This window comes from Apis cerana, linkage group LG13 (assembly GCF_029169275.1).
Source record: "Apis cerana isolate GH-2021 linkage group LG13, AcerK_1.0, whole genome shotgun sequence".
Classification (NCBI taxonomy): Eukaryota; Metazoa; Arthropoda; class Insecta; order Hymenoptera; family Apidae; genus Apis; species Apis cerana.
Genome location: NC_083864.1, coordinates 1249434 through 1265957, shown reverse-complemented (window position 1 = coordinate 1265957; position 16524 = coordinate 1249434). Strand labels below are relative to the sequence as shown.

The window sequence follows — 16524 nt, the reverse complement described above, 5'->3', positions numbered from 1 at the left end:
ATATTCTTCACTATTAGGAATAATATTTCTTTAATGTATGTTGAAATTATTTTTCTATCTTCTTTAACATTTCAGGTATTATTTTTGTATATTATTATTGATTTTATTATGTGTTAACATAATTCCATTTTAATTGAAATTGTTTTATGTATCTTTATAGAAAAAAATATAAATATGAAATTAATAGCTAATATAAAAATTTTTATAATCATGTTAGTTAAAATATTTAATCTTATTATGAAAAATATTATTTCATATATAATCAGTTTTTCATTGATAATATGTAATTTTTAGAACAACATATTTCTTTTTTTTTTATAATTTCACAAAATCATTATAATATACAAAATCTAATTGAGCAACTTTTTTAAATGCTTGTTTTACATATATACTTAATGTCGATAGCAACTTTTCGGTTGAAACTCTGAAAATTAATAATATCAATTCAATAATGGCTTTTGCTAAAAATAATCAATTAATTATCTGAATAATTATTCAAAATTTGTTTTATTTAATTTATCAAATTTATCAAATTTATTTTATTATCAAATTTATTATTCTTATATATATTTATATTTATATTTATATTTATTTATTATTCTTATATTTAATTTACTACTAATAATTTGTAATTTGTCTAATATTTTATAAAATTTTAATATTTCAATAATAATATTTGTTCAATTAGTTAAAAATGCTTGGAATAAAATCTAACTAAACATGAACAAAAATTTATTTTATAAAAGATATTTTGATAATTATTTACAAAAAAACAAAGCAATTGACTTATTAATTTTAATATTCTTTAGATACATCGTAAAAATAATCATTAATCTGATATAGTAATTTTATTTATACATACCTTGATTTTTAAATTTAATTTTAGAAATATTACTAATACTAATATAATTACTTTTCAGGTTTCTTAGTTTTTAGTTTTTCGTTTAATATAATTGAAAATAAAAAATATTTATTAAAAGAATAAATTATATTATTAATGAATGTTCTGAATTATTATTGAAAATTAAAACAAATTCTAAATATAATAAAAATATCTATATAACAATAAAGTCTATATTATATAATGCAGAAAATTGTATTTATTTTATTTTGATTTATTTATTATAAAATTTGATAATATTTTCAAATTAAATTATATTAATATACATAAAATTTTTCACTCTTTTTATAAATAATAACTATATATTATTTTATAATAATATAACTAATATATCATTTTATAATAAATAAAAATAATAAATTAATTGTATATTGTGTATTATATGTAAAGAAATTTTATAATTTTATATTTCACGTATAATATGAAAATTTTTTGTAAATTGTTCAACAATAATATTATTTTAATATAATTTATCTTGGTACTTTATTTAATATAATAATAAAATGTTGTACGAAATATTAAATGTAATTAAGTAATAATATATGTTTAAATTAAATGTTTAGTTTAAATTCACAAATAATATTATAAATCATAATAATATCATCATAAAATATATTTTAAAATTAATTTAAATTTCTTGATATCCTGAAAAATAGTTTTTTTTATAAATAAAAATATGATTTAATAATACTATAAATATTAAAAATTATGCAAAATATTATATGCCAATATAATATAATATGTTACTATAATAATATTAATACAAACTAATAACAATATAAAATTTTATATATAAATTATTATAATTCAAATAAATGTAACTGTAAATTTTTATTTATATATACACAAGATTGGATTGATACAAGAAATAATAGTTTACATTTATTACTATAGAGGTCAGTCAAAAATTTTGTGTTTTCGCTAGTAATGGCAAGTAAAAACCTAACCTTAAATCCGATTTTTATCAATTTCTTTATTTATTGAACAAAATACACTTGTTTTTAACGCTAAAAAGAACTTAATTAATTAAAATAAAAATGCCTGATCATCTAGGAGAAGATATGCGAAAAGTAAAAAGTGAAGAAGGAAAAGAAGAAAAAGAAATAAAATGTAGGTTTTAATTAAATATTATTTGCCTTTAATTGTCGAGATATAATAAAATTTATTTAAATTTCAGCTTTGGATGAAGGAGATATTGCTTTACTTAAAACTTATGTAAGTAAAACTATATGTAATAATTTTGAAAAAAAAAAATAATTTTTTTTATAAATTTAAAATAAATTTAAGAATAATAGATTTGTAATAGATTTAAAAATAAAAATTTTTGAAATTATTTTCTAAGATAAAATTAACATATTTTTTTATATAGGGTCAAGGACAATATACAAAAAGTATTAAAGCTGTTGAAGAAGATATACAAACAATAATTAAACGTGTTAATGAATTAACTGGAATTAAAGAGTCTGATACTGGTCTTGCACCACCTGCTTTATGGGATTTAGCTGCAGATAAACAAACTTTACAAAATGAGCAACCATTACAAGTTGCACGTTGTACTAAAATAATTAATGCAAATTCTGATGATCCTAAATATATTATAAATGTAAAACAATTTGCAAAATTTGTAGTTGATTTAGCAGATTCAGTTGCTCCAACTGATATTGAAGAAGGTATGCGAGTAGGAGTAGATCGCAATAAATATCAGATTCATATTCCACTTCCACCAAAAATTGATCCAACTGTAACAATGATGCAAGTTGAAGAGAAACCTGATGTCACATATAGTGATGTTGGAGGTTGCAAAGAACAAATTGAAAAATTAAGAGAAGTTGTTGAAACACCTTTGTTACATGTTAGCATTTTATAATTATTGAATTACAATTTTTATTCATACAGAAAAATAGATATAATAATTTCTACTAATATCAGATAATATTAAAAAATATAATAATTTATTTATTATAGCCAGAAAAATTTGTTAATTTGGGAATTGAACCACCTAAAGGAGTATTGTTATTTGGACCACCGGGTACAGGCAAAACTTTATGTGCTAGAGCTGTAGCTAATAGAACAGATGCTTGTTTTATTCGTGTGATTGGTTCAGAATTAGTTCAAAAATATGTTGGTGAGGTAAGTATAATATAATGACTTTATTATAAACTTTAACTTCAAAATAGTATGTATTTATATAAAAAAATGAAAAAATCTAGCAAATATAATATAAATATATAACACAAACTAACACTTTTTAAAATATTTTTATTTATTTTCAAATATTTTTTGTTCCTATTAATGAATTTGTATTTTTATTAATAGTTTAAAGTTTTTCTTATTTATATAATATAATAATTATTTATATGTTATATATATTTACATATTAAATATTTTTAAAAAGTAAAAAAATGCTCATTTTGAAAATATATATATATATATGTTCAATATATGATAATGAATTATATATAAATTATTTATTTATTTATCTATCTAAATTGTTAATTAAATGATTTGTTTTAATCTAATTGTTTTAAAAAATATTAATGCAATAAAAAATTTTTATAATATTATTTATTCTATTTATACAAATACAATACAAATAATTTATAAAGAATGCAAAAATAAGATATATGTGAATATATAAAAATATTATAAAAATAAAAAAATATAAATAAAAAATAATTAGTCCTAAATAATTTATATGATTCAAAAAAAATATAATTATTAATTTTTATATTAAATTTTAATTTATATATGTAATCAATAAAATTTATTTATTGTTTATTCTATTATTTTTTTAAATTTATTTCATTTTGTTTATAAATATTATTCAAATAAAATTGTTTATAAAGAATGCAAAAATATCAAACTAACTAAATATTTTTTCTATATCTCTAAAAATAATAATTTATTGAGAAACTAAAACATGAAGCAATAAAATTCTTTTATAATATTTGAATAATATTTTATGTTTTCAAATAATTTAGTTGAGTTATCATTTAATTATGATAATGTATTTGTAATAATGTATATGTAAAATCAATACAAATATTTCATTATTTCTATTATTGAATTTATCTATAAATATATTTTTAAAAAATATTTTTGATTAGAATTAAATTAGTGCATTTTAATTCGTTTATTTCGTATTTTAATTCGTTATGAATATTTTAAATAATGGAATAAATAATGGAAAAAATAATTATTGTTGTTGTTATCATTATTATTATTATTATATATAATAGGGTGCTCGCATGGTAAGAGAATTATTCGAAATGGCACGTAGTAAAAAAGCTTGTTTAATATTTTTTGATGAAATTGATGCTATTGGAGGAGCTCGATTTGATGATGGAGCTGGTGGTGATAATGAAGTACAACGTACTATGCTTGAACTTATTAATCAATTAGATGGGTAAAAAATATTTTTTTTTCCTTATATATTCTAATTAATTTTTATTAATTTTAAGTTTATTAATAATTAATAATATAAATAAGAATATTATTATATTTATATGATTTTATTTCAGTTTTGACCCACGAGGTAATATTAAAGTATTAATGGCAACAAATAGACCAGATACATTAGATCCAGCATTGATGCGACCAGGACGTTTAGATAGAAAAGTAGAATTCGGATTACCGGATTTAGAAGGACGAACACATATTTTTAAAATTCATGCACGTTCAATGAGTGTAGAAAGAGACATCAGATTTGAACTTCTTGCACGTTTGTGCCCTAATAGTACTGGAGCTGAAATTCGTTCTGTTTGTACAGAAGCTGGTATGTTTGCAATTCGTGCACGTCGTAAGGTAGCTACGGAAAAAGACTTTTTAGAAGCTGTCAACAAAGTAATTAAATCTTATGCTAAATTTTCTGCAACTCCTAAATATATGACTTATAATTAAAGAATTAATTCTTATTCTCAAATATTTATATGGTTACAATATTATATTACTAATTATAACATACAAATTAATCATTATAATTTGATTATAAAGTATATAATAAATTGCAATTTGTTTTTTACTTAATATTGTACTTTCTTTATTTCCATATATTTTTTTATTTAAAATAATATATTTTAGTTTATAATTTGTTTTTTTTTAAGCAGAATTATTATTTAAGATATCATGAAAACTAAATTTTAATAGTGCATTTGGTTTGTTAATTAATAAAGATATCATTCCAAGATCATCTCCATGCCAAGAAATTTTAAGGCGTCGACATATCTACATAAAACAAAAAAAATATATTTCTTATGATTATGATTAATATAATATAAAATATTTGCATATTTTTAATTGTGTAAAAAACATTTGAAAAAATTTAAAGTTTATGATAATAAAATTTTCGTTACTTTTTATAATTTTTATATAATACTATATGATAGTATAATACTTTTCATTGTTAACTGAATTATGATAGATAGAATATATATTAATATTATAATAATTAGATATAATTGAATTCATAATATATGTTATTAAATATAAAACGAATCATAACATAATAAAATTTTTTTTATCCAATAATTATATAATTATATTCTTAAAAATATTTGGACATAGTTTCTATGTACAATTCTATAATTCTATGTAAAATTTAAAAGAAATTAATAAAAAATATATTTTGAATTTGCAAATATATTTAGGAATGATTAACAAAATAATAATAATAAATATTAAAGAAAAACAATAAATTAATTGATTATTAATTGATTATTTTATTAATTAATAAATTAATAAAAAATAATAGAGGATATAAAAACTCATTAATAAAAAATAATTTTCAAAATAATATCAAACTTATTAAAATTTAAAATGTGTTACTCATTAAAAGAAAATATATCTTTATATGATATAATATATATATATGTGTGTAACTTATTATATATATATATATATATATATATATTTATATATATATATATAATAAGTTACACATCTTTATAGATTTATAAATTCGATATTTTTATAAAAATTAATATTCCATTAAATGAAGTAAGATAATAACAGAATGAAAATATTTGAAGAATTGCACATTCAAATATATCATAATGCTCCTTACATCATATACTAATTCTATTTCATAACAAAAATTGTAGAAATAATAATCATCATTTTAGATGTAATTCCAAAAATTGTAATATAATTTAAGTGTATTTTTTACAAAAAAGAAAACTTACTTTTTATTGTTGAACTTTTGTATAAAATTCAAATTTATTATTCAAATTTTTTTATTATTAAATTCAAATTTTTTTTATTATTAAATTCAAATTTCATATAAAATTATTTGAACATTTACATGTATATATTTTATAAATGATTTTGAACAATAATATATGTTATACATATAATAGATTAATAAAAATTTCTATAACTTGCAAGAAAGTTAAATTAAAATAAATTAAAATCAATCTAATTTATTTTTTAAAGAATAAAGAATTTTAATTAATTTTAAAGAATGAAATATAATTTTTACAATATTATTTTATATATTTTATGATTATATTATCATAATTAATGTGATAATATAATCATATTATATTAAATAATAATTTTAATATTATCATATTATATGATAATATTATATAATTCTATATATTTTATATAGAATCATATATAATCATATATATATAATATATAATATAATATATTACTTATATCTCTTTATATATTTTATATAATATTATATTATTCTAATAATTCTAAGTATTATATATCTATAAGAATTAACAAAAGAAATATAAACTTACTCTCAGTAATAATATTTGCATATTTTGCTCTGCGAAACGTCTAGCAATACAAGATCTAGGTCCATGACCAAAAGGTAATAATACATATGGATGTACTGTTTTTTTATAATTTATTTTATTATTATTTTTTGAATGTTCACGCAACCATCTTTCTGGTATAAACAAATCCGGTTCTTCAAAATATTCAGGTAGACGACAAATAATTTGATTTTGCGTTACAACAACACTCTATGAAAAATGAATCAAAAAATATATTAATTAAGTAAAAAATTTGAAAAATATGAAATATACAATAAAAATTTTTTTAAATATATATGAGTAAAAAAATGATTTAAATAAAGTTATATAAAAAAAATTATATTTTAAAATACTTATATTTATACTTAAAAATTTTTTAAATTAAAAATATGATAAAATATAATATAATATCTTATAATCGTCTTATTCAATAAATGAATTATATTTATTTATCTTATAGTATTTATTAATTTATATATAATTTATAACTTACTCCTTTAGGTACTTTATAACCACTAAGAACCACATCAGTTTGTAATATACGACCTATTCCTATAGAGATAGGATTTAATCGTAAACTTTCCTTAATAACAGCTTTGGTATATGAAGCATTTCGTAAAATATTTATTGATATTGGTTCATTATGATTTTTCAACAATTGTGTGGTTTCAATCCTCAATTTTTCTTGAATATTTTGATTCTTTGCAAGATGGTACAAAATATAAGCTGTGCTGTAACTAGTCTAAGAGAATAGAAAATTTATTTATTTCTTTTAAGATTTATTGTAATAAGCAATCTATATTACTGATTTATTAATATAATATTTATAATATTAATTATTATAATTAATATTATTATATATAATAATAATATATAATATTATATATTATATAATATTATATATATAATATTATATATTATATAATATTATATATATAATATTATATATTATAATAATATTATATATATATATTATTATGTATAATATAATAATATTAATTAATATTAATATATTGAAAAAATATTATACTTTAATGTATTATTAAATGAAATCTCATACAGGGATTTAATAATTTATTTATATAAGATATTTATATAATACCTATTATATATATATATCATATTTTAAATTTTCTAATTAATTGAATCTATTAAATATAAATTATCCAATTTAATTAATTTAATTTATCTATTATATTTTAATTTTATATAAAATATATAATATTTTTTTAAAATTTAATTTATTTTTCTTCAAAATAAAAACAAGCACTTTTAATTCTAATTATCATTATATTAAATGATATGATAAACTTATTTAAATATTTCAATATTAATAATTTTAAATATTCTAGTAATTCCATAAATAGAATTAATTTTTTTTAAATTCCTTATTTAATTATCAATATATTATTAATAACTTAATATATATTATATTATATACTATATAATATATTATTATTAATAATAATTTAAATATATTATTAATAATTTAATTATAATTTAATTATATTTAATTATAATTATATATTAAATATAATTTAATTATAATTTAATTATATTTAATTATAATTATATATTAAATATAATTATATATTATTATAGAAATTATATCACAAATGTATTCAAGTGCTTCTGTTTTATTTATTTAGTAAAATGTTTTTTAAAAATGTATATGTTAATATTAATATTATTATATAATAATATGTATTATGATATTTACAGTATCTATACCAGCAAGTAACATATCACAAGCCATGCCCACAATGTCCTTAATGTCCAGAACAGGATTTTCTAAATAAGCATCTAGAAATGATTTATTATATTGTATTTTCATATTGTTTTTTTTACGAGATACCAATTCTAATGCAATCCTAATTCAAAAAATAAAAATATATGTATAAAATGTAAAACATAGCAATGAAAAACAAATTAAATATATACATGCATAAACATTCATATATAAAGTTTTACAAAAAGAATTTTTTCTGAAGAAGAATATTATATGTTTTATAAAAATTTTTTTTTACTTTAAAAGATATTCAAAATATAATTTTAATGTCAAAAATAATTTTAAAATTTTCAAAACAAGAATATAAATATTTTATTAGTCTTTTATTCTATTAATAATATTAAATAATTATTTTTATAATTTATTTTAGTAATATTGACAGTTTTAATGAAATATCTAATTTTAATGTTTTTTATAATATTAATAACTTTAGAATTAATAATTGATTTTAAATAATAAATATTAATTTTATTTTAACATATAAAATAAAGAATTTTATTGCTCACGTTTCCATATATGTTTGTGCCTTACGTAATTTTCTATATAATGGTGTTTCAAATAAACGCCATAATTGCAATCCATTATCTAACTTTAAAATTGCACTATTTGTTGCAAAGGCAGCTTCAATTAATCTTGAACTTATAGAATTTTCACATCTTTCTTCTTTTGAAAAACTATTCAGTCTTATATCAAAAACAACCAAACATGTCACTAAAATCAAAAGTTAATAAAAAAATTTTTTAAATTATTAGAATATAGAAATAATAATTATTAATATATAGATATTTTGTTTCTATTTGTCTAATAAAATAATGTTATTTGCTATAACTTGAATTTATAAAAAAAGATATATCATTATTTTATCATTATTGTAAGAATTATATTACATTCAAGAAATAAACGTGATAAAAGTGGTAAAAAGTCTGCAAATTTTTCATTGTTACATAACTCAACAAACTCTTGCACAACATAATCTGTTTCTTTTAAATAATTAATCACATCTTGAGGTTTACTAGAAACTTTTTGAAATTCTTTCCGCAATCTCCACCATTCTGATCCATTTCTGAAATTTAAAAATTTATGTTAATTATTATGATATAATAAATTATAGAATTATTATAATATCTTTATATATATATAATTATTACATAATTATATAATTAATTAAATATAAATAATTTATATTAATATATATGTATGATTAATTATGATTATAATACAATATAATATACAATATATAATATAATATATAATATAATATACAATATATATATAAGTATAAAAATATTTTTGTATATATTATTTTATATTTCATGTATGAATATTTTAAAAACAATAATAAAAATTTTACAATAAAAATATATGTATATAAAATGTATATAAAAATATATGTATATGTATATTGTATGTATATAATCTATATATACATATAACAATATATTTTTGCATTTTTATTTCCTTTAATTAAATAAAAATATATATAATATAATATAAAATTTTATATAAAAAATTATTATTATTTCAATATGATATAGAATATTTTTTATTATATTTTATTCAAAAAAATATTTGCATAATAATATATAAAAAAAATTTTAAGAATTGAATCTCGATTTATTTGTTTTAAAAATTATGATATAAATAGTTAGCGTTTTTATTTTTATTTAATTTTATTTAATATCAATTAAGCCATTTATAAATTAATATAACCTAGGTATATATCTATAAATTTTACATACATAGAATTATTGTACTTGATAAGTATAATATATGCATTATGATGCATTATATTAAACTGAACAATATAATATATACTGTACAAAAAATATATTAATAAATATAAAAATATGTATATTACGTGGGTAATAAACCTCCAGTATTGTATATATTAGGACGATCTTTCCGATATTTTAAAAGAGCTAAATGGCTTCTCCTTTCAGGATGTAAACCAGATTCCGCTTTGAAAATTTCAGCTATATCTTCTGGTCTATAAATCCATATGACATTTACATTAGGTATTATTTCTTCGCGTACTAATGGTCCAAAACATTTTAATTTTCTTTTTCCACTTTCATATAAATTTGTAAAACTATATTCGCCTATTAAATATATAATTATTTTAATAAAATAATAATATAAATATAATTAGTTATGAGATATTAATTAATATATAAATTTAATATAAATAATGGTCATAAGAAACAAATTTTAATGTTTTAATATTACTGAAAGAAATATATAATAATATAATAAATATATTTATATAAAAATTCATTTTTAAAAAAAATTCAAATGATAAGAAATAGTATATATATTATATATATAGACTTTTATATTTTATATAAAATATTATATAAAATATTTATAATATTATGTTATATTATTATGTTATATATCTTACAATTATGTCTCATAAAATAATTTTACAAATCATTCAATTTTTTATTTAATATTTTATTTAACTTTTATTTAAATTGATATATATTATATTAAGTTGTTTAAATTAAAACATAATATATTGGCAATAATGTATTATGAAATTTATATTTCATATTATATTGACAATATAATATAATATATATACATAATGTAGTGTTATATATATATAAATAATAGATTAAATTCAATTTGATTTTCTTACCAATAAACGGTAAATATTTGTAAAGCGTTCCAATAATTGGTAAAGATTTTGGTCCAGGAATATCATAGAAAGTTTTTGGTTGAGAATGGTTTTTTTTGATTTTACTCTTTGTAAACTCGTTAGACCAAAATTTAATAAATAGTTTTTTTCTTATAGATTGATTACACTTTTTCAACAATGTACACATTATATAATATAAACTATATAATCATATAATGAATAAACTGAAATAAATAATACAATTTTTTAGTGAAAAATATTTAACGAAGTTTCAGGAATAAAGTAACTATCAAACTGATTTTGGAGACTATGTCATGTATCTGTATCTTTTAGAACCGTTTTGTTCAAGAATGCGTTGCTTCCTTCTTATTTCATCTCTTCTCTTTTTAACTACTCGATCGTTCCCCGTCCAGTTTACACATAGAATTTCAATGTGCTTGTTTGAATTCGATATGTCGGCGATAAAACATCTTGTTGACGTATTCTGTTGCTTAGTAAAATTTTTGAATAAAATAAGATGTAAAATATTATATCTTTTGGAAGCTTATTTTAAGTTTTCGTAAATAAAAATGTACATTTAACAATGAATGAATGATTTATATACACAAAAATAAATATGTAATCATATACATAATTCTCATCTTTTTTATTATAAATTCAAATTTCCTATCTATTTCAAAATTTAAACATGTATATTAATATATTAAATTAATTATAATAAAAATGATTATAATAAGTTGTAATAAAATGTAATAAAATAATAAATCTAATTTTAATAATTAAATAAATAATTAATTAATATTTTTTCAATTTGAAGTAAAAAATAAAATTTTAAAGATTTAAAAATTTTAGTTTAATACTAATATACATAAATTAATACATAAATAAATTTATTAATTATTTCGTAATATGTATTAAGAAATAAATATTATTTTATAAAATTTATGAATTTTTTAATTATTTAATAATATTATAATTAATTATATTATTATTTTGATAATAAATAACATAAAATAAATTATATTAATATAAAAATTACTTGAATAAATAAACATTATTACAATAAATCTAAATATTGCAAAATATGTTTATTCTAATATATAAATCAAAATATATCTAATATTGAAAATATGTAAAATCAAAATATTTAAAGTTTATAATATTATTTCAATGTAATAATTGATTATAATGTTATTTTAATATATTTAAAAAGATTCGAAAATTTATATATGCTTTATTATATATTTCATTTATTATACGAATATAAAATATATGTTTTATGCGATTTTTATCGAATTCTTTTGTTTAATATATTTCGTATTTAGAAGTTCTTGAGTTAATTTGAAATATTATATTATATATTAATATATATATATATATATATATTTATATATGATATTTATATTAATAATTTATAGTTGAAATTTAATTCTTTTCTTTTTTTGATTAGAATTTAATGACAACATATATTTATATATTTATTTTTATAAATTTTTCTATATTTTTTATTCTTTTTGAATGATTAAATTTTTTCTTTAAATCAGTTAAATGTATAAATGACAGATAATTGCATATAAATAATGTGTAATAGATTTATTTATAAAAATAAAGTAATTTTAAATAAATTCCAAACATTTTAGATTGAATTCATATTGTAAAAATTATTTAATTATATAATAAAATAAAATATTATATACAATTATATACAATATATAAATTATTAATAACAGACATTAATAATTAATAAAATTTTTAATTAAATTTCTTTTAGATTTTTAATTATATTAAAAGTACAAAAAAAAATATAATAAATTATCAAATTTTTGATTAAAGGTTATACATATTAATATCTTATTAAGCAAATATAGAATAAAACGATTACTTTAATTGCACATTGAAATAGATTTGTTCTATTTTAAATAAATATTCAATATAAATAATAGACAGTACAAAAATATTTTAGCATTCTAAACTTTTTTTGATTCTTAATATTTTATTTGATTGGAATTTTAATATTTTATTTAAAAATAATAAGAAATTTTATTATTAATTTATTATAAAATATTATATCCAAAAAATTAATTTTAGAAATATGGACTTGAATAACATTAAATAAATTATAAAATTAGTTAATTACTATAATAATTAATTAATAATAGAATTAATAGAATAAATAATTAATTAATAGAATTTATCAAAAAAAAAGGAATAATAAAATAAGTAAATCATTTTCAAAGTTATCTTAGATTTAAAAAGTTCAAATATTTCAAATATTTGTCAATATAATTTTACAATATGCAAATCTGAATACATATATAGTATTCAGAATTGCTATAGTGAATATGTACATAATACGTGAATGTGTGTATGTGTGTGCACGCGCGCGCGCGTAATATAATAATATTCAGATCTGCATGTAAAATCATATATACATATATATATATATGTATATATATTTATCAATTTTTCATCGATGAAATAATCCTATATTATTATGAATCTTATGACTTAATAATAAGAATCAAAATTTTATTTAAATATTTATTATTTTTTTATATTTTCTATATAGGTATTTGTTTTATTTATTTAATTTTAATTAAAATTTAAATTTATAATTATTAATTTCTAAAAATTATTAATTCTAAAAAAATAATTAGCTTTTTTATAATACTTTTTAATAAAATCTAAACATTTTTATATTCTAAAATTTATGATTTAAGCTAATTCAAATTCATATAAGTGAAATTTTATTTAAATGATCTCTTATTTCTAATTTTTATTATTTTGATTTATTTTACAATATATAAATATTGTTTCCTTTTATTGAATTAATTTAATAATGATGAATTAAAATTTTTTTTAAAATATATAGTAACATAATCGCTAACATATAGAATTAAATTTTTGGGCTTTTCGATATTTTTTATCTTATCAAAAATTTTTCATACCTTTTTTGATTTTCTAAATTATGTATCAAAATTTTATAATTATATAAAAATTATTTAAATTATTTAATTTAATAAGTTAGTAATTTAAATAAATAAATAAATAATTAATTAAATTAAGATATTTAATAAATTAAATAGATTTGAATTTTTTTATATATTTTATATATAATATATACAATTATACATAATACATAATACATAATACATAAATTTAATTTATGATTAATCATTATATAAATTATGTAATTTATCATTGTATAATTTTTTAATAAATGATTATTTATCATTTTATTTATTTTATTTGCATAATTTGATGATATTTTATTTATTTTATAAATATTTATTTTATATTGTATTTATTTTATAAACATATATCAAATAATTTTAAAAAAATATTATTTTTTTTATTTTTTTGAACATTTTTATTTAATTAACTTTTCTTTTACATATTTATTAAGTAAAATGTTTTATTGAATTTCTGTTTTAGATTAATATTTATATATATAGATTATATAATTATATTATTATATAGATTATTTTAGTTTAATATAAGTTTTAAAATTTATTACAAATTAATTGTTATATGATTTTTTTTATATGAATTTTTATGAATTTAATGTAATACACATTTATTATATAAAAAGAAATCCAGGTATATTATTATGAAATGAAATTAAAATTTAATTTATAATATAATTTTATTTATAAATTAAGAATTGATTGTTAATTATCTTATTTTTCGATTATTTTAATAATAATTTAATAGATTTATTTCTATATATATTTGCATAAAATTTTTATGTCAATAATAATTGAGACACTGATTATAAATATATAAATAATATCAGAACTAATAAAACAAAATAAGCGAAATAATTCGTAAAACATGAATGCCTCAATTTAAATTTTAATGTCATTCTATATATATATATATATATATATATATATATAATAGTACAGTGTTTATATAATTCGTCCAAAATAATCCGAAATCGTATTGTATTATTGAAAAAGAAAGAATTGATATTCATTCTTGATTATAATAAATTCATTTTGAGATTTTGAAACTATTAATGGAATCAATTTTCGTATTTGTAATACGAAAGTACAAAAATATATTTATAATAATTATTTATTTTTTTAAAAACAATAAAAACTTATTTTATGTAAAAATTTATTATTATTATTATTATTATTATTATGCAAAATATGAAATTTCAGAAATTAATCTTTATAATTGATACTTTTATCTTTTAGTTTAAGAAATTTATATACATATATGTCTGTAAAATATTAAAGAAATAAAATATTGAAAAAATATTAAAAAATATGAATTTTGTATATGTTTGCTAATTTGCTAATTTAATTCCTGGTATTAATTTTTCGATAAATTTTGATAGTAATTTTCGAATTAATATGTAAATTCAAATAAATTATAATCAAATTAAATCATTAACTTTATATACAAATTATGAATGTATTCATAAGAGATTTTTGGAAAGTTAATTTTAAAGATCAAAATAAATATAGAAATTATAGATAAATATCGGTTATTTAATAAATTATAAATAGACTGCAGATTTATATAAATGATTATTTTTATAAAAAATAAATAATATAATCAAAAATAATCAAAATAGAAATTTATTGCCTTATTTGCCGATTCTAAAAATATATTTTATTTTGCATATTTTGCATATTCGTTTTAATATAATAGATTTAATATATTAGTTTATTAAATAGTTTACCAAATTTGAAATTATATTATTTAATAAAATTATTATATAATAAATATTTATTTTCTAATTTATAATATCTCATTATACATACTTACCACATATATATATTTGAATTACATATATAACATCTGAATGCAACTATATGTATGCATCTATTAGAAAAAAATAACATTAATAGAATAATTTCCTTTTTTGTTTTTGCCATTTAATCATATTAATTTTTATTAAAATTTTTATTAATATTCATTCATGTTTACTTATAAAATAAAATTAAATTCAAAAAATATAATTAAATATTTCAAAAAATTTTAATTATACTGTAAAATTTAAGCTAAAGTTCGATTCATTCTTTGTATAGAAATTGAATAATTCAATAATTAAATAATAAAAGAAAAGTTCAAAATTATCAAATTAGAAACATTGAATTTAATATTGAAAATATTAGAAAAATTAGATTAATCTAAGAGAGTAAAAATTGAAGGAATATGCACGCACGCACGCACGCACGCACGCATGTACGCATGCATAGAGAGAGAGAGAGAGAGAGAGAGAGAGAGAGAGAGAGAGAGAGAGAGAGAGAGAGAGAGAATGGCAAAGTTACAAAATCTATATTTAAATCTATATCTATATTTTTAATATGAATCGTTAATGAAGTTATTTTAAATATAACTAAATTATTAATTACTTACATAAAAATATTGAATTCATTTATATATAAATATTATATTATACATAAAT

The 16524-nt window shown here is 15.7% G+C and overlaps 2 protein-coding genes across 3 annotated transcripts in view; one reads left to right on the top strand and one right to left on the bottom strand.

Moving 5' to 3' along the window:
- The first annotated feature begins 1779 nt into the window (after window positions 1-1779).
- LOC107996987 (26S proteasome regulatory subunit 7) lies at window positions 1780-4927 on the top strand. Its single transcript, XM_017055319.3, has 6 exons — window positions 1780-2011; window positions 2079-2116; window positions 2271-2753; window positions 2867-3031; window positions 4141-4307; window positions 4423-4927. Exons 1-6 carry the CDS (start codon window positions 1939-1941, stop codon window positions 4799-4801), a joined length of 1305 nt encoding a protein of 434 aa, XP_016910808.1. The 5' UTR covers window positions 1780-1938; the 3' UTR covers window positions 4802-4927.
- Window positions 4912-16524, bottom strand: part of LOC114577415 (cytochrome P450 302a1, mitochondrial) — a 93677-nt gene continuing 82064 nt past the window's right edge. Inside the window, exons 2-9 of one of the 2 annotated variants that reach the window (XM_062084043.1) lie at window positions 11100-11323; window positions 10317-10557; window positions 9346-9521; window positions 8965-9169; window positions 8390-8540; window positions 7163-7411; window positions 6652-6879; window positions 4912-5125 (exon numbers count right to left, since the gene is read on the bottom strand). In XM_062084043.1, coding sequence (XP_061940027.1) covers window positions 5000-5125; window positions 6652-6879; window positions 7163-7411; window positions 8390-8540; window positions 8965-9169; window positions 9346-9521; window positions 10317-10557; window positions 11100-11286 — 1563 coding nt within the window. In that variant the 5' untranslated portion in view covers window positions 11287-11323 and the 3' untranslated portion in view covers window positions 4912-4999. The remainder of the gene's footprint in view (window positions 5126-6651; window positions 6880-7162; window positions 7412-8389; window positions 8541-8964; window positions 9170-9345; window positions 9522-10316; window positions 10558-11099; window positions 11324-16524) is intronic. The other variant, XM_062084044.1, reaches the window with a different exon arrangement.

Excerpts from the sequence above, each read along its gene's own strand:
- LOC107996987 (XM_017055319.3), top strand. The coding sequence starts at position 1,939 with ATGCCTGATCATCTAGGAGAAGATATGCGAAAAGTAAAAAGTGAAGAA. Across the intron at positions 2,012-2,078 it reads AGAAGAAAAAGAAATAAAAT|CTTTGGATGAAGGAGATATT; the intron begins GTAGGTTTTAAT and ends TTTAAATTTCAG. Across the intron at positions 3,032-4,140 it reads TTCAAAAATATGTTGGTGAG|GGTGCTCGCATGGTAAGAGA; the intron begins GTAAGTATAATA and ends TATATATAATAG.